At 32.9% G+C, this 23,466-nt stretch overlaps 1 protein-coding gene across 2 annotated transcripts in view; it reads right to left on the reverse strand.

The window, feature by feature from the left end:
• Positions 1–1,959: 1,959 nt before the first annotated feature.
• Positions 1,960–23,466, reverse strand: part of PPP1CB (protein phosphatase 1 catalytic subunit beta) — a 31,791-nt gene continuing 10,284 nt past the window's right edge. For both annotated transcript variants that reach the window (XM_039887503.1, XM_039887502.1), the window contains 7 exons: positions 17,656–17,787; positions 15,546–15,776; positions 13,372–13,476; positions 11,539–11,610; positions 8,666–8,817; positions 5,413–5,547; positions 1,960–3,756 (listed from right to left, as the gene is read on the reverse strand). In XM_039887503.1, the coding sequence (XP_039743437.1) occupies positions 3,652–3,756; positions 5,413–5,547; positions 8,666–8,817; positions 11,539–11,610; positions 13,372–13,476; positions 15,546–15,776; positions 17,656–17,787 (932 nt within the window). In that variant the 3' untranslated portion in view covers positions 1,960–3,651. The remainder of the gene's footprint in view (positions 3,757–5,412; positions 5,548–8,665; positions 8,818–11,538; positions 11,611–13,371; positions 13,477–15,545; positions 15,777–17,655; positions 17,788–23,466) is intronic.

Consider the following 23,466-nt stretch of genomic DNA (forward strand, 5'->3'; position numbering starts at 1 on the left):
AAAAAAGGGCCCGTCCAGATCTCCTGCCTCCTAATTTAATCCCTTTCCCTTGGACATTTATCAAAGTCAGACTTGTAGTAGAGCCATTTATCTTCCCTTCAGCAAGACAGGCCCTGCTATATTAAAATAATTATATGAACAGAAGAAGGGACCAAACTAAAAAATGTGATTATCATGGCTCTGTGAGAAAGGGTAGTTTTCCATTCTGCTAGATCTGTTCTAAACTGTAAATTATTTCACAATAAACTTTTCTTTCTGGCTTCATCCTAACCCTTGGCCTGGAATGTAGTAGGTGCTTAATGTTTGTTGAATGAATACATAAAAGGGTTTTTCAGGTATTTTTTTTCCATGACATCTTTTCCTCCTCCCTTCTACCTAATGTATAACCTGCTTTCCCCCAGTTAAAGATGGCCTTTTTTCATTTTGCTATTCTAAATATTTTTAATGACTGCATAATACTCAAGTAGATGGACCTAAAACACTATCTAAACTTCACTTTTGCAGAAGAAACGAAGAGCATAATGACAAAACTTTAGGTGTATACTTATATAAAATTAGTTTGTCTTATTTAACTATTGTTCGTTTTGCAAAGTATCCTGTCACTTTAAAATCCTTTTAACCACTTTTTAGCTGTTTAATTATAAAACACTTAAATCTACTAGCAAAAAGGGACATAGTATTTCTAAGTGGATGCCAGTGGTATAGACAGGCTATTATTATGTGTCTTCTCAGGCAAAGCTTTGATTCAGGAATGGATCTACCAGGAAGAGAGTAATTGGATCATGCAGTGTAGCAAGAGCAGAGTAAAAGCTTGACCATTTTACTTTTCTAAACACATTTTTTTAGCATAGAGATATGAAACAAAAGATTTTAGTTTTAATTTGAAAGTTACGGTTGCCAAGGAACCAAAGGAATGTACCTGAACTTATAAATGGATATATATTTCAGTTCCTTGGCTCAATGACACTTTTATATTAAGGGAAACTTCTCAAGATGTTCCTGGGTTTCCCTCAGATGAACTTTTTTTTAAAAAAACATATATATCTCCTCTGAACACTTCCAATTATTAGCCACCATTTAAGCCTTAAAATTCTTCTTCCTGGTATTTGACTCCACATTTTGCAGAAACCAATCTTACCGATCATGATTAAAATTTGTCCCTGCACAAAATTAAAATGATTGTTAATGCTTCAAATACAAGGGTTCCACTGTAATTCTTTCAAAGAACAATGTGCCAAGGCATCAAAAAAAAAAGTTGACCCAAATAATCGATGTGTTCCATCACATTATCAGTTATCTAATGTTTAATGAGTTTGAATTAAAGATAAATTTGAATATAGAAAATTAGTAAAAAGCAAAGAGGAAGAATATAAATTAGTGACACTAGAATTACAGTGTATTTTTCTCCTAAGAAATGAAGTTTTATTTAACTAGCAGTGCTACTAAGTAAATATTTTTAATGAATACATTACATGAATAGAAGCTGTTAAAGTGATTTTAAGACTGCTTAAATAATTTTTAATCATGCTAAATTTCCGTCCTTTAAAATTTAATGACCAGTATTAATTAGTGACTATTTTTTCACAATTGGTATTGGCCTGTATAAATTACAAAAACCCAGTAAGTAGGATCTAAACGTATTAATACTGAGATTAATAAAAAAAACTGCCCTGTTCCCTGCCAAAGACTTATTTTCTAGACCCGCTTCACTGTGACTACTAAGGATACATCTAAAATTCTATCAGAAATTGCTCGACTTACACTCCAATAAGGAAAATATTTAAATCATTATATAAAAGCCTGTGTGACCTAACTTAATACATCATATGCAGTACATGAACACCTTCAAAAAAAGATCAAATCAATATACATCAAAAACATTAAACTCTATTGGAATAAAATGTGTTTAAATGTCTTATTGTAAAGAAAAAAAAAAGGGCAGAAAATAACCAGTCAGGCTTCATATCAATTAGACAACTTTTACTAAATGAGAAAACTACATTTAAAATGTGCTTTAAAACAAAATGGAATTAGAAAAAAAAGACATACGCATTTGAAAGAACTTTGCACTGTGCTGAAAATCAAATTTCTTGCAGTAATACAATACACCAATTCATAAAATGTAAGTTAACAGAATTTTCAATTTAACATTTTCAAAGACAATATTAAGGTCAAGAATTTCACATCTATGGTAGCACATATAGAAGGGCATTATAAATATGATGTCCATCCCTAAGAAGCTTACAAATTTGACAATGCTCAATAAAAGCTTTTAGAATCACATCCAAAAGTATCGCATCCAAAAATCACAAGTATGTGTCCTCTAAGTTCTCCTTATAAAATCTTTATGTTCACTTTTCTACTCTTGCCATTTGTTAATGCTAACCCTTAAAAAAAAAAAAAGAGAACAGGAAAAGAAATGCTGCAATAAACCCTTAATCATGTACAGAAATTATTGCTACTATAGTTCACTACAAAGCATGTCTATACAATATCATATGAACTTTGATCATGAAAAATCAGAATAAAAATCTTTAGTGACATAAGCCTTACAATCGTATACAACATTCACATGGCAATATTAGACAGTTAAGCACCCAATACCCATAGTTGACAAAATGTCCCACTGACCAGCATTCATTTAAATACATCCTTCGTAGAGGGAGGAAAAAAGAGATAGTGTCAGCTTTCCAAGGCTTGTCAAAAAAGGATTCTCATGTTTTGTGGATCTAAAAACAAAAAAAACAACAAAAACCCAAAAAACAAAACCGATGCAGGTGAGGGTGTTACCAGAAAGTTAAGCATGCCAAAAGGTGTTTCGTGCGAATTAAAACCTAAAGCCAAGGTACCACGTAATCACATTACCAACTATTGGGTAATACTATAAGCCTTATCTTAAAGTTAAATGAAATGCTACTGCACAATAGAGCATCAATAAGTTAAAAATTAGAGAGCACAAATCCAAATCAGTGGCAATTTTTGTATAAAGCAAAATACTCACTATCAACTATAGTCTTCCCAAACTGTTTAATTAAATCACTGGATTGGACAGTTTGCGTATTTTTAAAAATATCAATCTCTAAAATTCCTTTTCACGGTTATGAGGCATGTTTTCTTAGTAAGATCAAACAGGTACATAAGTAATTAAGAAAAAAGTAATAGTTGGTGAATGTCTTTAAAGCTCGTCCCACATTTCACTTTTTAAAATGTTTAGGGAAAAAGTTTAAAATATCTGCCGTCATTCTAGCAAAAACAAACAAAACAAAACAAGCCCAAAATAATTAAACAACCAAGCAACACTAAAACCACATTACACAGATGGATCATCATGCTTTCATCTGGTTTAACTATCACATCTAGTTTAATTGGGATGCTTTTCAACTTTAAAAACTGTGATAAGCGAAGATGTAACTTTAATGGGTAATTTTGAATTTGGATTTAACTTTGTTGAATAACAGAGTATACTTATTACAATACAGTGTAGCACATCTTTCTATTAGAAAAAAAATTTAAGATCCTTTACCCGTCTCCTTAAGTTAAAGGTGTGACATCATAAAGGGTGTCAAATGGCTGGATGGTTTTACAGTGCACACTTATATATTATGAAGTATGTCCTTAACAAATCTGATGGTTTCTTTACAGTTCCTTTCTTCACCTTTTCTTCGGTGGATTAGCTGTTCGAGGTGGAGTGACAGGACGTCCTGAATTCAGTCCACCATACTGGTACTTAGCTTTCTTTTCAGATGGTTTCAGTATCTTAAAGTAAACAATTTAACAATGTTATTCCTTCAACTACAGTAAGTTTAAGAATATTATTGTTACAATAGTGGGTTTTTCAATAAATGGCATAAACTGTAAAAGTGCAAGAATGTAGAAAAACAGCAAAAGTTGCACATTCTTCACATTTAAAGTGTACAAATGTCTAAATATCTGAACACTATTATTCGTCATTCCATTAATTTAGTAACAAAAGCTCAAGTACACAAATCCTATCAACTACCCAATCCTTAGATTTAAGCAAAAATTTTTTCAAATTAGTGTACTGCTATGGTGAGAAAAAAACCCTAGCTTTTAAGATTCTAAACACCTAGGTTCTCATAATTCTGCCACTATTTAGAGGGTAACTAGTCATAAACTGTTCAGAGCTTAATTTTTTGTGTAAACAGACCTATTTATTTAAAAAATAACTTTATTTATATACATTACATATTATAAAGTCACCCATTTAAATGTACAACTCAATGATTAGTATATTTATACAGGGTTGTACAACCACTACTATAATCTAATTTTAGAACATTTTTGTCACCCCAAAAAAACCCTTGTTCCCATAAGCAATCACTCTCCATTTCTACTCTCCAACTCCCTTCAACTCTAAGCAACCATCATTAATCTACTTTCTTTCTCTATTGATTTGTCTTTTCTGGCTATTTCATATAAATTAAACCATATAATATGTGGATTTTGTTACTGGCTTCTTTGACTGAGATAATATTTTTGAGGTTCACTTTCAACTGCCAAACAATATGCCATTTAATGGATATTCCACAATTTGTTTATTCGTTTTTCAGTTGATGGACATTTGGGATGTTTCTACCTTTTGCCTTTTATAAATAATGTTCCTCTGAATATATATACACACACATATATGTATGTACATATATATACACACACATATAACTGGGGATGTGTGTGTGTGTGTGTGTGTGTGTGTGTGTGTGTGTGTGTGTACACACATATAACTGGGGATCTATTTTTAACTCTTTTGGGTATATATCAAGGATTGGAATTGCTGGGTCATACAGAAACTCTATGTTTAACTATCTTCCAAGCGGCTGTACCATTTTACATTTCCATCATCAATTTACATTCCATTAGAGATGTATGAAAGTTATAGTTTCTCCATATCCGCACCCATTCTTGTTACTTTTTAAAATTATACTTATTCTGGTGGGTGTGAATAGTGCTTTAACTAATTATAGATAGAATATTTCAATATTTACACAAAAAAATGCTTAGAAAAGATTTATGAAGCATGTCTTAGAACTATTCAGAGCATCAAAGTGCCTCAGTGAAAAAAAACATATCAATTAAACTCCACTATGGCAACCGTTGAAGTTTAAGGCCTAGTTACTACCCTTAAATTGTAAATGAGAAATTGAACATATACCACTCAATTATACTAGTAGATAAAAAAAATAGTATAATGTAATAAAGAGGGATGGGAAAACCTGTCTACATTTAAAAAGAGACTGTGTGCATATCATGGATATAAAACAAGCTTTGCAAAAATAAGGTATCGAAGTTGTTTTGGTCTGTGAACGAGAAAGATTTTAAGTAGCACACTAAAAATTCTTCTGATAATAGTTTTAATTAGATTTCAAATTGTTATAAATTCATTTTATAGTATACCTGAAATGAACACATCAAAGTTTCATCCACACTCATCATTCCACCAGCATTATCAAATTCGCCACAGTAATTTGGGGCTGAAAATAGGGTTACCAATTGTCTTTTAGCAAAAAATTCATATCCATCTTCCACCACCTGTCAAAGGAAATGTCAAATATTTATAGGTAATTCTCAACCATCTATACTCATTGAGATTAATGTGACAAAGACCTAAAAAGAACTCATCTTGTTTTGATTATTCTTAAACTTGCCTTAGAATATTAAAATTGATGTCTTTTCTAAAATTGCAAGGATTTAGCTTAAATAATAATAAATTTATGATTATTAAAAAGTTTTAAAATGGTGTCATTTCCAAGGCTCTCCATATAGTGTCTATGGGGAGCTGGGACACCAAGTACTTCTTAAATGATGCCATTACAATCCAACTATAGAATCCTTAATTCCATGACTAACCAGACAATGAAAGAGATTATAGCAAGGACGTTTTTCTTAATCCATCTAAAAATTTTGTATTAGTATTATGTTGTTATACTTTGAAAACTCTACTAAATTGAGCTTAATTTACACATATCAGGCTCCAAAATATTAGCTGCCTAAATATTAAATTTTTATATATATAATTCTTTAACTTAATGATTTAACATGACTTCCAGAATCTATCATCAATTCCTGAGTTAAAAAATTTATTGTTCCTTAGCTCTAAAATTTGAGAGGTAGGCAATGACACATGAACTTTTGTATTTATAGTAGGCAAGAATACTTTTTGAAGTCTTTTAGGTATCCTTTGATTAAGCAAAAATTATCCAACAGTACTTGCTAATACAAGAAAGCACCTCCAAAACCATGTATATTTTTTAATAAGTCCTACCTTAGTGTCAGGTACACACTCCTTTTGTAAGAATTTAGATGTTAGAATTCAGATATTAACCTTTTCTGTTAAGATCTTGGCCACCTTGATCTACTCCAGGCTTAGCATGGTATTTGGCACTAAGTACATCCTTTTAGTTCTTAGTTTCCTTGTTTACTTGTTTCACTTGTTCAGACATTTACTGAAAAAAAACAGGCTTTTTCTATATGAAAAATATGGAGTTTGTGTTTTTCTCATCATATCTCTTAATTTTAGAGATAGTTTGTGTTGTATATTGGTTTGATATTTCAAATCCACTTGCTTATAACAAAAACCAAGTTGTTTTTAAGAGTAAAGTTTTGAGATAAGAGTGAACTACGTTGTGTGAAGATATCATGATCTCATCTGTTGTCACTGATAATGCACTCAGTAGCTCAGCTGCTGAGGGGCGCTGCTGGAGGCTTATCAAATAAAATACATGGAAAAGCACCTACTGCAAGGGGACATTTAAACTATAAATACCTCGTTTGTGAGGACCATCCGCTGAGCATGGAGATTCTTTGCTGACTTCAATAGCTCCTCCCTTGGTAAAGGCTTACCAACAGGGAACAAAGTTGTACAGCACCCCAACAAAGGAGATCATCTTGCCTGTCAATACTGGCTCCCTTGTAAGCAACGTGCTCTAGTAACAAAGGACTCTGACTTTTTTCTCCTGGTAGCTTGCGGTCAGCTCTCCTTGGCTAAGACATTTCTCCTAAAAACCAGTTGGAGCCGAGTAGCAACTCATATAAAGAAACACTTCAATTAAATTTGGACTTTATTCCTTTTATTTTTCCTTGCCTAGAACGGCAATGTGAGTAGTCTATCATTGCTTTGGAATATGTTATTTCTTTATTGGCTTATTAAGAGACATAATCCTGTATACTATTGGCTTGTCAATTTTAATTCCTGCAGTGAACTTGTGTTAACCTTGGTCTCTGAGCATAATTTGCCATCCAAAACAAAACAAAATGTTTAAAAAAGGATTTTGGAAGTGTCTGGAAAAAGAACGTAAAAACTAAAGTAGTTCAGTAACCTGACTTTTAAAAATAATCAACTCTTTTTGAAAAGACCAGTGAATGGAGATCTATAACTGGAAAAAATTGAGTATCACTAAGTATTTTATTAGGAAACTTAGCAACTCTGCCCTCTTACCTAATGAAAGGCTTATCATAATTATCTCAATCATAAATACAGTGTTTACTGATTAAGAGACAATTTTGCCAAAAGCAAGGAATTTGGGGACATGACTTCGGTTCTATATGAACTAGGAAATTCTGCTAGGAGAAAGGCATGTGATAGCTAACATGTGCCAAAAATGAGAAGCCAGTCACCTATGTTTATCAAATGAGATCACAAAGAAGTAGCAGTCAAATGTCATGGGTATAAAGCCCCACAGAAAAGGGAAGCATTGTGGAATAGCATATACTTAATACATTTTGCTTGCAAAAGAAAAAATAAGGAATCTTTAAAAATATTATATTTACAAGTTTCAAATACTTCTAGTACTTTCAAAAGTAGCCAAAAAAAAATTTTTGAAAATGCCTTTCCATATATCTCATACTAGTTTTGTTTTAGGGAGCATGAGGACTTGATATACTAAATTGTTAAAATAAGATTTTAATTATTTTATTTAACAAACATTAAATGTATGCTATGTAAGTTTATGAGGCAGTAGCTACTGAAAAGTCAGCAAGTCAAGATCCCCTCCTTAAAAAGTGCACAATGTAGTGCTGGACATTAAAAAAATTTGTACGTGAATTTTTATAATAAAAATTAAGATATGTACAAAAGCAGAGTGGAGATAAACTTTCATTTACTAACCACCATGATTCAAAAATTACCAGGATTTTGCTACATTTTTTTTTACTCTGCTGAAGTCTGTTAAAGCAAATGCTAAACATGTCTTCTTACCCTTTACATACTTGAGTATGCATTTCCGATATGGGCATCTTTCTTACATAACAATAATAATATCACAGCTAAAACAATTAACAATGACTCCTTGATATCTAATACCTAATCTATAATCGAATTTCCCCAACTTTCTCAAAAACGTCTTTTTACAGTGTGGTCTGTTCTTATCAAAATGCAATTTGATTGTTATCTACAATATGTAAACATCATATTAAAACAGGAACAAATATTCCTAAAAAGCTTCAGATAAGCACTGAAAAATTTGTTGGAATTGCAGTACACTGCAAAAACATATTCTTTTGAAACATATCCCCTTAGAAGGTGAGAAAGGGTTAACAAATTATTAGACTGTGAAGACAGGCTTCACGAACTGTTTCCTCAAAAATAAAAAGAGTGGACTTGTGTGAAGTTAATAAATATTAAAACATCCAAAATTTTTATATTTCATACCTGATGAGCTCGACAAATCAAGTCTAAGTCATGACGATTCAGAAATTTACTAACTACATCAGCTCCAAAAGTGAAGGAAACACCACGATCATTTTCTCCCCATCCTTGCACATCCTTATCTGGGTCAGACCACAGCAAATCACAGAGCAAACCTTTAAATAAAAACACAGCAATGAAAAAGCTGAGTTTACCAAATAAAGTATATCTATGTCACATTTCTTCTCCTGCCCTCTTACTCTTTAATAAACAGTAATAATCTCTTGCCCCTCCAGTATCTCAGTTGATCGAATTTACTCACTCTCTGTTAAAGCATCATACAAATATAATTTCTTTGGCTTAAGGTAGTACTTTCCAACTCTTTCCACATATAGAAAGTATGTGTATGGCACACTCCAAGCAAACTATACATGGAAAAGAATACTCATCTTTTGTATAGTTTCTCCAAATGGATAGATAACCAAATGACCCAGCAAGCAGCATTTCCTAAGAGCTACCTACACTGTCTGTTTCTGGGTACCTTAGTCTACTCCACTAATCTATTTTATTTATCCCCAAACCAAAAACTTCTAGAGTTTTTAAATAAATCTACATATTCGGTAGGGCTAGTATCTCCATTTAATATTTATTTTCCTTCAGGACTATCTTGGTTACTTTCAATCCCTTTGTTCTACCACATATAAAAACTCTGAATGAACCCAACTGAGATTTCACTGGAATTACATTTATCGAAAGATCAATTTCCATATTGTAATAAGTTGCCTTGTTACATTTTCTACAAAGGGCTGGAGTATTCAAATAAAGTACGAAGGAACACAATCAGACAAGATCCTAGGCTTTAATAATGTTTCAGGCTTAAGAGGTCAGAGCTATAAATACTTATCTGTTACTATATCTTTACCATATAGTAACAGTAGTGTAAATTTTAAGAGAGACTCAGACCACCTTGGGGATGAAAGGTGAGAAGACTAGTATATGAATTCTGAGAAATCAAACATTTAAAAAGTAGGCAGAGTTGGGAGAATGAGCAAAAAATATTGATAAAAATGGTCAAAACAAATTAGAATAACAGAGATCTCCTGAAAGGGTTAAGAATTATCTAGAAGTAGAAAACGGTTACATTTCAAGTACAATGAACAAATCGAGTAGGTCAAAAATAAAAAATGTGGCACTTAGAATTAGGTCACCAGATCTTAATGAAAGCAATTTTTTGACGGTTGAGGGAAAGAGAGTGGATAAAAGTCAAACTCTAGTGAAATTAAGAGGAGATGGATGTTGAGGTGATATTAAGTACTCTTCTAAGAACTACGGTGCTAAAGATTTTTTTTTTTTTTGATAATCCATAAACTTCATAATATAGTTTATCAGGAAAGATTTTCATTTTGGGTTCTGGCATAGCTTGTCTTGACAGGAGAATGATCTTAAACAGCTTTAAGAACTGATGGCAATGAAGTGACCCAGGGTTCTCTAAATAGCTTCAGGATGATGGCCAGTAAACAAGAAGATCAAACATGAGATTAGAAGGTTGAAACTTATAGCCCTCCTACCCCTGTCCCCACTACCTCTAGGGAGAGCAGGTGGCTGAAAATTGAGTCCTATAAAAATTCTCGAACAACTTAGATTTGGGCAGCTTCCAGGTTGGTGAACACCTGGATGCCAAAGTGCGTGGCATCTGTTCATCAACCAACCTCCACTCCATACACTGCCCTACACATCTCCATTTTGCTGTTCCTGAGTTGTATCCTTTATAATAAACTGGTATGTACAAGTAAGTATCTGAGAAGGTTGTTGTGGCAACTCCTGAATTTGTAGTCAGGCCGGCAGAAATGTGGGTCTCCTAAAGGCCCCACTTGAGGCTGGCATCTGAAGTGGGGGCAGTCTTGTGGAATGGAGTTCTTACACCTGTGGGGTCTTGGCTAACTTCAGGAGTTAGTGTCAGAATTGAACTGAATTGCTGGACACTCACTTGGTGTTGGAGAATTGGTTGTGGTGTGGAAAAAAACCACACACAGTTGGTGTCAGAAAATGCCACACAGAAAGGTATTGATGTTTTACGCAAAAGTTGAAAGAAGTGAAACAGAACAACTTAACTACATTCAATTTATAGGTCTTCATGTCTCTTTATGATATGAATGCCATCATTACTATACACCTTAGTACACACAATGGTATTCAAATATAAATAATTACCATTTCAAAGCCAATAAAAAAGGGTAAGTGGCAACTGTGCTTACAATTATTTATAAAATTACATTAGGTTCATTTATTAATCAATGAAGCAATTTATCCACAACTGAACATACTTGCTTTTGTTTTGACTTGCTTCACTTAATTTATTCTAAATGTATGAATAGCCAATAATTTTTTAACATAAAATTTTCATAAAATTCATCAGTTTCTAGAACTTTCTGTCTCAAGAGCTTTAAGGGCTCCAAAAATATGAAATACAGATGATGCAGGAAATAACAGAAACTAGATAATTTTAAATAAGGTAACTGTATCCTAAGCTAAGAAAGAAAGATTAAACTTTTGACTAATTCTTAACAAGTCTTTGAAGGACATAACCAATACTGGTATGAATGAGAGCTTTTAGAAAGATAGGAAGGGAAATCGACAGCAAGATCTTTTGTGATAATCACTTTGACAGAACCATATTATGGTTATACATGAAAATTAAAAGTTCAGCACTTTGGGGAATAATTTAAAAAATGAAATATTTTATATTACTACAAGTAATCTGTAGTTAGCTTACTGATTATAAAAAAAGCACTATTGTTAGTTATGTAAACCAATCCTACTTCCACTAAATATAATTAAGTTCAAATATGCCAACATTTTACATAAAATAATTAAGTAAACTTCTCTATATACTGAACCTGTATCAGGGACATCAGTGGGTCTCATAATTCTCCGAATCTGCTCCATAGATTGCAGGTCTGGTGACAGTCCTATAAATAAAAAGATGAGTCACAGTACTGTTATTTAAAAACTTTTTACTCAAAAAAAATTTATCAAAGTAGAGTCACTGTGTGAAATTAAAGATATTTAAAGTGTTCCTTTTAATATATTGATTTATTAAATAGAATCCCTCTCTGACATAACAGAACATATACATATCCACTCTTCCCTACCAGGGAACAGAATTCTCTTTTATTTCAGAAGATATCTTAAGGAAAGAAATCCTACCACTCTTCTTTCTTTACAACCACTCCTTGCCTTTCATAGGAACATACTCAATTTCAATCCTTCCTACCACCTTTGCCACTTCTTCTCACCTACTCAAACACGTTTGCTTTCAAGTTAAACTGACCCATTCCGTCCCATTAGGCCTTCCTACAATCCACTCCAACAAGCTCATTGCCTTCATAAAAGCGTAACTGTTGATCAGAATGATAAACAAGAAAAAACACACAATAATACTGTGTAATCTTTAAAGTAGTACATAGATAAAAGCTAGCATTTCTCTTTGGTAGACAATCCAATTTAGTTTCTTTCATTCTTTGTGATATAAAGAATGAAACTAAATATTCATATTCCATACTGCTACATTTCTAGTCTTAGCTATACTAATGTTCAAGAGCTACAATTTCTTAAATGTTTAGTGTCTACTGTAAAATGTTTCAATGAATATAGTAAAGTATGTTCTACTAGAGAATAAATCATTTATTACCTCAGGCCCAGATAAGTACCATTTATTTTTTCAGTTTTTTTCCACTTTAATTCTTTCCATATATTGATGGAAAACTAATTTTCTTATAGTAAGTATTTCCATTAAATTTCCCTGTATAAAAACCCAATATAGCTACTAAACCATTCAATAAACTCCTCTGCTCAGTATTCAAATCTCTATACTCTGATCTTATCAGTCCCCAACATGTACTTGACATTCTAGTCAAGCCACTACTCACACACTCCTTGAACTGAACATAAAAGACTGTCTCAAGTCCTTTTTACTTCTCCAAAGTCTATTTATCCTCCAAAACCCATTCCTCTATACATTTGACCAACAATTTTAATTCTCTCCCTTTTCTGACTTCTCATAATTACTGTCTCTACAAGTACTTTGACATAAATTCCTTTCATTACTCGATCTGTTTTGAAAACATATTTTATCAATAAGTTCTTAAATTCCTCAAGATAGCCACATCATACATTATCTATATATTTTCATGGCATCTAGAGAAATATTAGTTTTTGGAGAAAGAAAATCTTTCATATATTCAAGCTTATTTAACAAGGCATATAGAATAACTTATTCTACTAAAAATTATTTTTAGGGTTAAAGCAGACATTATTACATAAAGCCTAACTCTTGGCATATGGGAATATTAAATTATATTTAGATTCTGATGAAAAGTTATATAATATAGGCAGAAAAATAATGATACTCATTTTTACTGATAGTAGGGGCATCTTTCTGTCAAAACTGAGGCAAAAGGAAGATTTTTTTCAAACAAAACTCCAGTTATCTTCCTCATATGTGAAATTCTTTAAAGAAAAATACTAAATTTTCATTTTCACTATGTACAAATAATCATAAATTTCCTAGGTAGAAAAAGAGATTTTAGCCATGTTTAAAACAGTTTTAATCACTTGAGTTTTTACACAAGCACTGCTTTATTTTCTGATAGCATCTTAATTATTATAGGCCTTTTCTAAATAACAGAAGAATAAGAAAAACCCATAAGGCAAATTTACTGGTCTACTACCTCCATGACAACAGAAGATCTTCTCATCCACAATGGCAGCTATAGGCAGACAGTTGAAACAATCAGTGAAGGTCTTCCACAATTTAATATTAAACCTTCGTTTGCCTATAAAAAAAACAAGCAAATAGAGAGTAAATAAATCTAAAACTATTCTCATCGGTTATCTCACAGCCACAGGATTATGAATGATTTTAATTTTCTTCTTTTTAGTTATCTAGCACGGTGTTTTTTCTATAAACAAGTGCTACTTATATACTTTTAAAGAGATAGTAAGTAAACATTCACAACTTCAGTAAAGTTACAAAGACTTCAAAGATTGTACTCGGTTAGGTGTTTTATGAAACAAATAGAGCAAACATTTTTGTCTTTTAAGATCACTATTATGTTTTGTATTCAACATGTACATTAGTTAAATACCTAGCCAAATAAATAGTAAGCAGAAGTAAAAGGGGTGCCTCTGGACACTGTCAATTTTAATTCTAATGCAGGGGTCCCCAACCCCCGGGGGTACATGGACCTGTGCCAGTCCATGTGGTTGGTAGGAACCAGGGCTGCACAGTAGGAGGAGAGTGGTGGGCAAGTGAGCGAAGCTTCATCTGTATTTGCAGCCACTCCCCTGTGACAGCACCACTGCCTCAGCTCCATCTCAGATCATCAGGCATTAGATTCTCATAGGAGCACAGATCCTTGGTGCCAAAAAGGTTGGAGACCACTGCTCTAAGACACTGAGTAACACAGCATAAACTTACTGCCAAGAAAGGAGAATTTCCAAGTGCTTAACTTGTATTCAACTTGGCACTATAGCAAGTATAGAGACACAAAGGCTATAATTTCCCTGTAGTCTAACATAAAGAGCTGCGACAAAGACAATCTCAAGTGTATGTTCACCTTTGTAGTTACTCAATTTTTCTGAATTTGGCAATAAGTTCCAACAACTAATCCAGGAAAGGGATAAAAGACAAAAGCACTAATTTCCTATGTCTTTATGCCACATTCTGCTTCTCAATGAATAAGTACAATTCAAAGTAGTATTTACAAGCTGTTCTCATATACATTATTTCATTTGATGTCATTTCTATCCTGAGGCTATTCAAAGCCCATATTTTATCCTTTAAGAATATATCTTTATTTCTGATGTAGCTTTAGAAGTGGTTATAGTTTGAAATACTACAACCCACTTCCTGTCCACTGGTCTGATTTAAAAAACTGAAACCATATACTACATCTCAGAAATAAAAATGCAATATGAATTCAAATAAAGAATCATTCCCACTAGAATGTAAGCTCCATGAAAATCATTAGTCTTGTGCACTGCTGCATTACTATTGTCTAGAATAGTGCCAGGCATATAATACTTCCTCAAATATTTGTCAAATAAATGATTATATGAATCAAGGAGACTGTCTGACTAAGACTCTACCATATTTAAGAATAGAGAAAAGCAAATATTCTAATAGGGAATTCAACACTAAAAACAATAAACTCAATTTGAAAAATCATTATAATTGGTTCTAAGTTGAAATTCACCAAATATGTTTACTCCCATACTCTAACAAAAAAATAAAAGCCCAAATTAAAATGTAGTAGCATAACTTAGTAATATCTGTAAACACTACCACACAATAGCAAATCAGTGATTTATCACTAATGAAAAAGAGTACAACAAAATAAGGATACGCCAGAGTATTCCTTATCCTTCTCTCTCTAGATTTATAGGCATAGACCAACATTCTAACAATAAACTTCAACTTTTAAATAATTTCATACGATGTGTCAACATTTCTTGTGACACTGGGCCAATAAGAGTTTCTGCCATATTACAAGAATGCTGAAAGCTAAAACCTTAATGGACGTTAAAAAAACCAGAGGCTACTGTCTATAGTAACCTCTGTTCCACTTGGTTATTTTACTACATAACTACTTAATTTTTACTTATAAGAGGGCCTTTCGGCTGAGTAAACTGCAGTCAAAATGAAACAAGACCAAAGAAAGCCCAAGGAACCAATTTAATTAGTATCGTTTCACAGTTTCAGGTTCCTCTTCCAAGAAAGGCTCTTTTTTGGGCTTATGCTGATAGATCACATTTTCAAAAGCTGACTTGAAGGAACTCTTTTGAAATGGAAGATTATTAGAGAATTTTTCCATTAATAAAAAAGTTTTTTTTTTTTACTTACATTCATCATAAAATCCATAAATGCGATTGATGCTAGCACACTCATGGTTTCCTCTTAAGAGAAAGAAGTTCTCTGGGTATTTGATTTTATAAGCCAAGAGCAAACAAATGGTTTCCAAAGACTGCTTTCCTCTGTCCACATAATCTCCTAAGAAAAGATAGTTGGCTTCCGGTGGGAAACCTCCATATTCAAATAATCGCAATAAATCTGTATACTGTCCATGAATATCTCCTAAAAATAGAAAAAGTCAGTTTTAGAATATTTGGTTATTGTGGTTAAAGCAGATTCTATGAAATGATTCCCCATGTTTACACCCTTGTGTAAGTAATCCTCTCCCCTTGAACCAGGGCTGTAGTTAGTAAGTTGCTTCTAACAAAGAGGATACAGCAAAAGTCAGGCCGTCACTTCTGAGATTAGGTTACAAACGACTGTGACTTCCATCTTGCTTGCACTTACTTTCTCTTGCCTTCTGTTGCAGCTACCTTATTGAGAGAAGCACATCTGGCAAAAAAAAAAAAACTGAAAAAAGCCTCTGGCCAAACAGCTCATTTGGAACTGAGGCCTTAATCCAACAGCCCCCAAGGAACGAAATCCTTCCACCGTTGAGTCTTGACGTGACTGCAGCCCCCAATGATATCTCGATCGAGAGTCTTGTGAGAGACCTAGAACCAGAGGACTCAGCTAAGCTGTGCCCAAATTCCTGACCCACGGTAACTGTGAGATGATAAATTAATGTTGTTTTAAGCCACAAAGTTTGGGGTAAACTGTTATACAATAATAGAGAACCATAAACTTTGTATATGGTGTGAATAGTACTCTTTTTATCTGCTGTATATGCTCTTATTATCTGATAGTTTAACTTAAGTCACTTCGTTATACCAAAGCAAGACAAGTAATAACTTAGAAATATTTAGTATAAATAACTTCTATCACCTTGAAATTATTTCTATATTAAAGCAATTTAAAGTGTGCCTTGCTGAGAATTTGAATTATTTTAATTTTAAGATGACTTATAAGCAACTACATTTGCTTCATTTAAATTCATAGAAGAGACAGATCATTTGCACATATTCCAAATTACTACCAGTTACTTACAGGTGATACCATAAGCTAATTTTTTCAACATTTACTTAGCTAATATCTCTTATTTGCTAGGCACTGTACAAAGAAGCTCCAAGCAACATGACTTAAGAAACCACACGAAGAAGAGAAGTATTTAAAGAGCCCATTAAGCATCTGTGGGTTACATGGTGTGACTATGGATTACTAAGAAATATGCAGGAGAACAAAATTTTTTGCATATAGCAAATAATCCTTGATTGAGAAAAAGCTGATGGTTGAGTCCATTAAGCTATGTCATAAATACTAATAGCCACTACAAAGAAAAACTGCGTTATTAAACCAAAAGCTAGTACAATACATTATTTGTACTACTTCCTGCTGTTACGTGAACTGTAGAAAAATACAATCACTTAACTCAAGGTTCTAAGTTTTGGCTTTTGACCAACAGCCTCTGCAAGACTTAAAAAAAAAAACTGTAAAGTTATATCATTTTCAAAATAAATCAAAATGATCACGACCAAGTCAGAATACCATACTTACTGACACCCAGAATTATGATTTTTTTTCTAACCAATATACTGACATGCCCATTTCTCCATATCCTTGACAACACTGGGTATCAATTTTTGACATTTGTTTTCCCCAATCTGATTAGCGGACAGAATTTGTTTTTTAAATTGTATTTCCCTGACTACTAGTGAGGTTGAGAATCTTAACGTTTATTGGCCATTTGAATTTCTTCTAAGATCTGTCTCTTTTAATTTAAAAAAAATTTCTGTTGTATTGTCTTTTTTCTTAATTATAAAAAACTTTGTATGTGGTGTGAATAGCACTCTTTTTATCTGCTGTATATGTAAACAAATATTTTCTCATCTGTAACTTATCACTTATATGAAAATTTCAATTATTAACTATAACAAAACCTTATCAATCTTTTTTTTTTACAAAAATTTTTAAATGTTTTCTTTCTCTAGGTCATTTTCAATGTAAATGTGAGAGAAAACTAGGATTCAAAAGAGATTATTTCCACCTTTATCCATTTACATACCACAAATTTTCAGCGGTGCTTCCAATTCCAAAAGAATGGGTTGGCTGAGAAAGATCTCCCGAGACTTGATACATAAGCCCCGAACTTCTGCTTCAGTCATCTGCACAATCTTTCCCGGACGACATCCTCGTACTGATAATGAATAAAATGGTCAGTTTTCTAAAACTTATCAATAAAATAATAACCTTTAAAAAAAGAGTCATGCCCATATTTGGAAGATCAGAAAAACTGAAACTCTGTTTGCTAACAGTAAAGTTATTCTATGATTTCTGGCTTCTATCTCTATTGTTGCTAGTTCTTGATGCTCCTCAAGGCTGCTGCTACAAATATGCAGTCCTTTGCTCTCCAGTGGCCAATCTGAGGCCTCATAGTCCAAGAGACCTAAAACATTTCAGGGACAGCCCCCCTGAATGTCTGGCCTACTTTCTCAGCAAAGTCGTGCATTTATTAGAAGAAGGCCAAAATCGCATCATTAAAGAGTGGCTATAAAGAAAGAAAGGTTAAATAAATAGAAGTATCTGTCAGTAGGTGATTTAGCTTCACACATTTCCTTGGAATATTATGAGCAGTCCCAAGAATTTTAGCAACCACCACTTCTATTTCCTGATCAAAATAAATTTTTAAAGCTGTCAGATACTTGTTAAATTTTAATGGATTATTATGTTCACAATATGGCATTACGCTAAAAACTATATAAGCTATTTAGATGGAAGAAAGCATTCTTCACACGTATGAGCAAAACAAAATCTATTAATATGGCTCCCAGTAACTTCTGGGATGGAGTGGATGGAAACAGTGTATGGAGAGGTTCTTTATTTGCTCTACTGAATTGAACTTGTAATCTTTTCCTCTCATCATTACCTTCTCCACTGGTTCTTTCTCTTTAACCTCTAAATATACTGCCAGCTCCCATCAATCTTAACTGAAAAGATATTTAAAAAAAGAAAACAGAGACTATATATCTATATACCCCTATATTTCCCATTTACAATTAAGTCCGCACATTTCTTGCTAAAACTTGCTATTATTACTTTATCAGGAAAAGAGGCTTAAACGAGAAAAGGCCTCCAAATGCAAAAGCCAATCCATGTATATTTTCCATTAATACAGTAAGTAAAAAAAAGAAGAGACATAAATGTTGAAATGTGCTTTAGTAAATATGCCAGCTAATTACATCATCCCTGAAATTCAAAACAAGGATCAGCAAAATTACTTTTATTATGGGAACTTAAGGGAGAAAAAAGTATTCTCCTTAGAGGAGTAAAGATCTCTGGTTGCTTTTAAATGACAAATACACACTCAAAAGTTTCCACAATTTGTGTGATTCTACGGTAATGAAACACTTCTTAGGTTACCATTAAGTTGAGACTACTGTGGGTCACTTAGATATGTCAATTTAAAAAGTGTCTATATAATGGTGAATATTTTATCTCATATTTGTTTTACTTTCTCTGTAAATTATGTGTGTTTAATTTTGACCTCTGAGTAATTTAGGTTACCCTAAGGTACACGCTAACATTTTTAGAGATAAAAATGCTTCAATTTATAAGTCATGCTATTCTACAGAAACTAAAAATTTGACAAAACAAAAACCAGACAAAAATCTCATATTTCACTAATTCTAAAGTACATGTTTTCTTTCCCAAGTAGTATCTCTGAAATTGGGAGACACTTTGTAATCAATAATTTCTTACAATTGCAACTGGCAGTGGCTTTCCCCCCTTTAGTGGCACATAGAATAACAGTACATTTCATAATCAATCACATCTAAGAATTTGTGAAATACATAAATTAGAATAGCTAAAGGTTCTTCCAAAGATTAAGCCTTTAACAATTGACAAAATTTTCGGAATAAATTAGCCAAATGTTTGGGAGAATAAGGTAGATGGCTCAGAGCAATCCCAGTTGTCTTTCAATTTGAAAGTTGTACTTCCTTATATATATTAGTCCCCGTTATCCTCTGAGAAATGTTATCTCTTTTTCTATTTTCTGTAAGAAACTGTTTAAAGTTGATGTAAATTCTCTAAATGTTTAGGTCACCAGTGAAACCATTTGGGCCTAGAATTTTCTTTGGAAAAATATTTCAAATACAAATTCATTCATTTTAACAGATATAAGAGTATTTAGATTTTCTATTTCTTGTGTCAGTTTTGCCAAGATGAGTTTTTCACCTAAATTATCAAATTTATTACTATTAAGTTATTTATAACATCTTATTATCCTTTTCTCTGAACCATTTGAGAATGGATTGCATACACAACGCTCCTTTGATTCTTAATATGTCATTACATATTTCCTAAGAATATCTATCCTCTTATATAACCACAGTACAAGTTATCAGATTCAGGGAATTTAACACTGATACAATCTAACCTAAAGAATATACTATAATTTTAATAAATTTTCATTCATGAAATGCTATCGCATTTTCTTCCCTTCTAGTACAGAATTCAATCCAGGATTACATTATTGCATTTATTTGTTCCAACTCTTTAGTATACTTTAATAGTGATGTCTCCTGTTTCTTTCTTGATATTGGTAATTTGTTTTCTACTTTTATAGAGTCAGTCTTTCTAGAGGTTCATCAATTTAATCTCTCAATAATTTTATTTAAAAAATCATACTTCTGCTTTTTACTTGATTTCTGTTATTATTGTTATATTTTTTCCTTCTACCATTTTGGTTGTAATTTGCTCATTTTTCTGTTGAAATAGAAGCTTAACGTTCTGCCTTTTTTTCTAATACATACGCTAAAGCTATACATATCCCTCTAAGCATTGCTCTTAGCTTCAATTGCACAAGTTTTGACATGTATTTTCATTATTATACATGTCAACGTATTTTATAATTTTCATTACTATTTCTTCCTTAGCCAATAAGACATGTAAAAGTACATTGCTTAATTTCTAAATATTTGAGGATTTTCTAGTTATCTGCTATTGATTTCTAGTTTATCGCTGAAGTCCGAGAATATATATGAGATCTCATTTCAAATTTACTGAGATCTGCTTTATGGTATAGTGCACGGTATATTTTAGTTAAGTGTTCCATATATAATTAAAAAGTATGTACGGTTGATCCTTGAACAACATGGGTTTGAATTGCTTGGGTCCACTTATAAGATGTCCTCCCGCCCCCAATAAATACCTGTACTGTTTTCGATCCATGGTTGGGAGTCCGCAGATGCGGAAGTCCCACTGTATGCACTGACCTCTGTCATTTTATATAGGAGACTTGAGAATCTGTGGATTCTGGTATCCACAGAGGGTCCTGGAACCAATCCCTCATGGATACCGAGGGCAGTTAAATTTTAAGGAAAACAAAAGTTATATATGGATTTTTGACTGTACCCCAACCCCCAATTCTGGTCAACTGTATATGCTGTAGTTGCTGGGTAAAGTGTTCTGTGTGTGTCAATTAGGTCAAGTTGACTGTGTTGTTTTAAATCCTCTAGGTCCTTGTTGATTTTTTTCATTTGTTCTGTTACTGAGAAAAGTGTGTTAATCTACTATTATGGTTGTGGTTTTGTCTATTTTAACCTTTAGTTCTACTGATTTTTCTTTTTGTGTTTTAGATCTATATTGTTAAATACCTCAAAATTTTTAAAATAATATCTTCCTGTTTATTCTTTTAATATTATGCAATGCCCTTTACCTTTAGTAACACTTTGAGCCTTGCAGTCTTTTTCTGATATATACAGCCAAGTGACTAATGAGCACTTGATGTATCTTTCCCATTCTATTACATATCATCTGTGCCCTTAAATTTAAAATGTCCCTTGTAAACAGTGTATAGTTAAGTCTGCTGAGATATGTGTTGTTCCTTTTATATTTATGGTAATTACTGACAAAGTTGAGTTAAAGTCTACCATCCCATCATGTTTTGTCTGTCTTATCTGTTCTCTATTCCTTTATTTTTCTTGCACTTCTTTGGAGTAATCAATTATCTTTTTTATTCCATTTTATACTCTATTAGCTTTTTAGTTATATAGTCTTTCTTTTGGTGGTTACTCTAGAGATAAATACCCTTTTGATTGATTTACCGCTCTCCAGCCTTTTGTTCTACAGTTGTCATACCCTATTGCTTCCACATATTTTAAACTCCACAAGCCATAATTATTATTTTGAATGGTATTAATTTATATTTACATCCGTTTATCCTTATTTGATGTTCATTTTTTTCTTTCAGTTCTGTGCTTTTAGCTGGGATCATTCTCTTTCAACATGAACTTCTCTTAGCACTTTTTAGTGATGGTCTGATTTAGTTTGTCTCTACTTTGCCTTCGCTTTGGAATGATATGATCACTGGATGTAGAATTCTAGGTTAGCATTCTTTTTTACTTTCTTTCAGCACTTTAAGAGCTCATTCTATTGCTTTCTGGCTTCTGTAGCTTCAGGTGATACAACAACCACTCTTATTATCATTCTCCTGAAGGTAATGACTTCTTTCCTCTGGTAGCTTTTAAGATTTTTTTCTTTGATTTTTTAGCAGTTAAGTCTAAGATGGGTCCCAATACAGCTTTATTTGTATTTTTTCCTGATTGGAATTCAGAGACTCTTTAATCTGTATTATGGTCTCTTTCTCAGTTTTGGAAAATTCTTGGTCAATATATTTTCTATTCCATTATTTCCTCTTCTTCTGGGACTCTCATTATACATGTTAAACCTTTCCACTGTCCCTTATGCTTTCTTTCTGTACTTCCCCTCCATTTTTCCTCTCAGCACTGCATAATTCCCACAACTAATTTTTTCTAGCTTACAACTCCTCTATTCTGCTGTTTCTAATTTGCTTGTAAACCCAACTACCAAATTATTAATTTTAGTTAGTTATTTTTTTAGTTGTAGTTTCCAGGTCTGATAAAATTTTCATCTTTTCATCTTGAGCATATCGAATCAGTTAAAATCTCTGAGGTGTGATAATTCTAAGGATTTGAATTATCTGTGGATTTGCTCTTTTTGGAGTCTTCTTCATTTTTGGTCAATTAATCCTGTTAGCATGTCCTGAAGCATTTCACTGAATGAAACTTTGATTACAGATGAAAAGTTGTAGAAGTTCTAGAAAATATCTTCCCCCATAGAAGGTTGTTTCCTTTTAACAGCAAGTGCCAATGACACCTACATTTTCTTAGGGGTTGGTCTATTTCAGATTTGCCTTCAATCTTACAGAGTGGCCATGATGGAGTCTCAATGGAAAACTAAGGGTGTAATGTGGCCCCTCTTAACTCGGCAGAGTTTGAATATCAACTTTTGCCTTCCTGTCAACTAGGGGGATGCTAAAAACCCATCTACTGTTTCCTTAGAATCTTCCCTTGTGCATGTGCACCAAAGAAGTCAGTTAGTAATATAGGGGCACCTGTCTGCAGATTTTGAGGTTAGATACTATGTGGATCTCTTTTCTTTTGGACTTAAGTTTCAACTATTTTAATGGCCCCACACTTCTACCTCTAATCTAATCCAGTAAGACTGTGACTTTCTGTTTGGGGTTGAGTCCCCTATGCTACCAGGAAAAAAGCTAGAGTGACTGGTGCACTCACTAGTGCTTCCTCTCTCTCAGAGATCAAACCCTCAACATTCCCGTGTCGGATACTTAAGACAATGGAATGGCTGCTCAAGTAAAACCAGAGAGGTACACAAAATATGACTGATGTGCACACATTAGAAATTCAGATTATTACATAAAGAATTTTGAGGACTACCTTGCCAAGGACTAGACACTTTGAACCTAATCCAGTATTTTGCCTGACTGAATCAGTCACACAACTTTGGCGAGAGCACCAAGGTCTCCTGACTCCTGATAAAGTAATCTTTCTGC

The sequence above is a fragment of the Pteropus medius genome, unplaced genomic scaffold, assembly GCF_902729225.1.
Source record: "Pteropus medius unplaced genomic scaffold, Ma_sr-lr_union100, whole genome shotgun sequence".
Lineage (NCBI taxonomy): Eukaryota > Metazoa > Chordata > Mammalia > Chiroptera > Pteropodidae > Pteropus > Pteropus medius.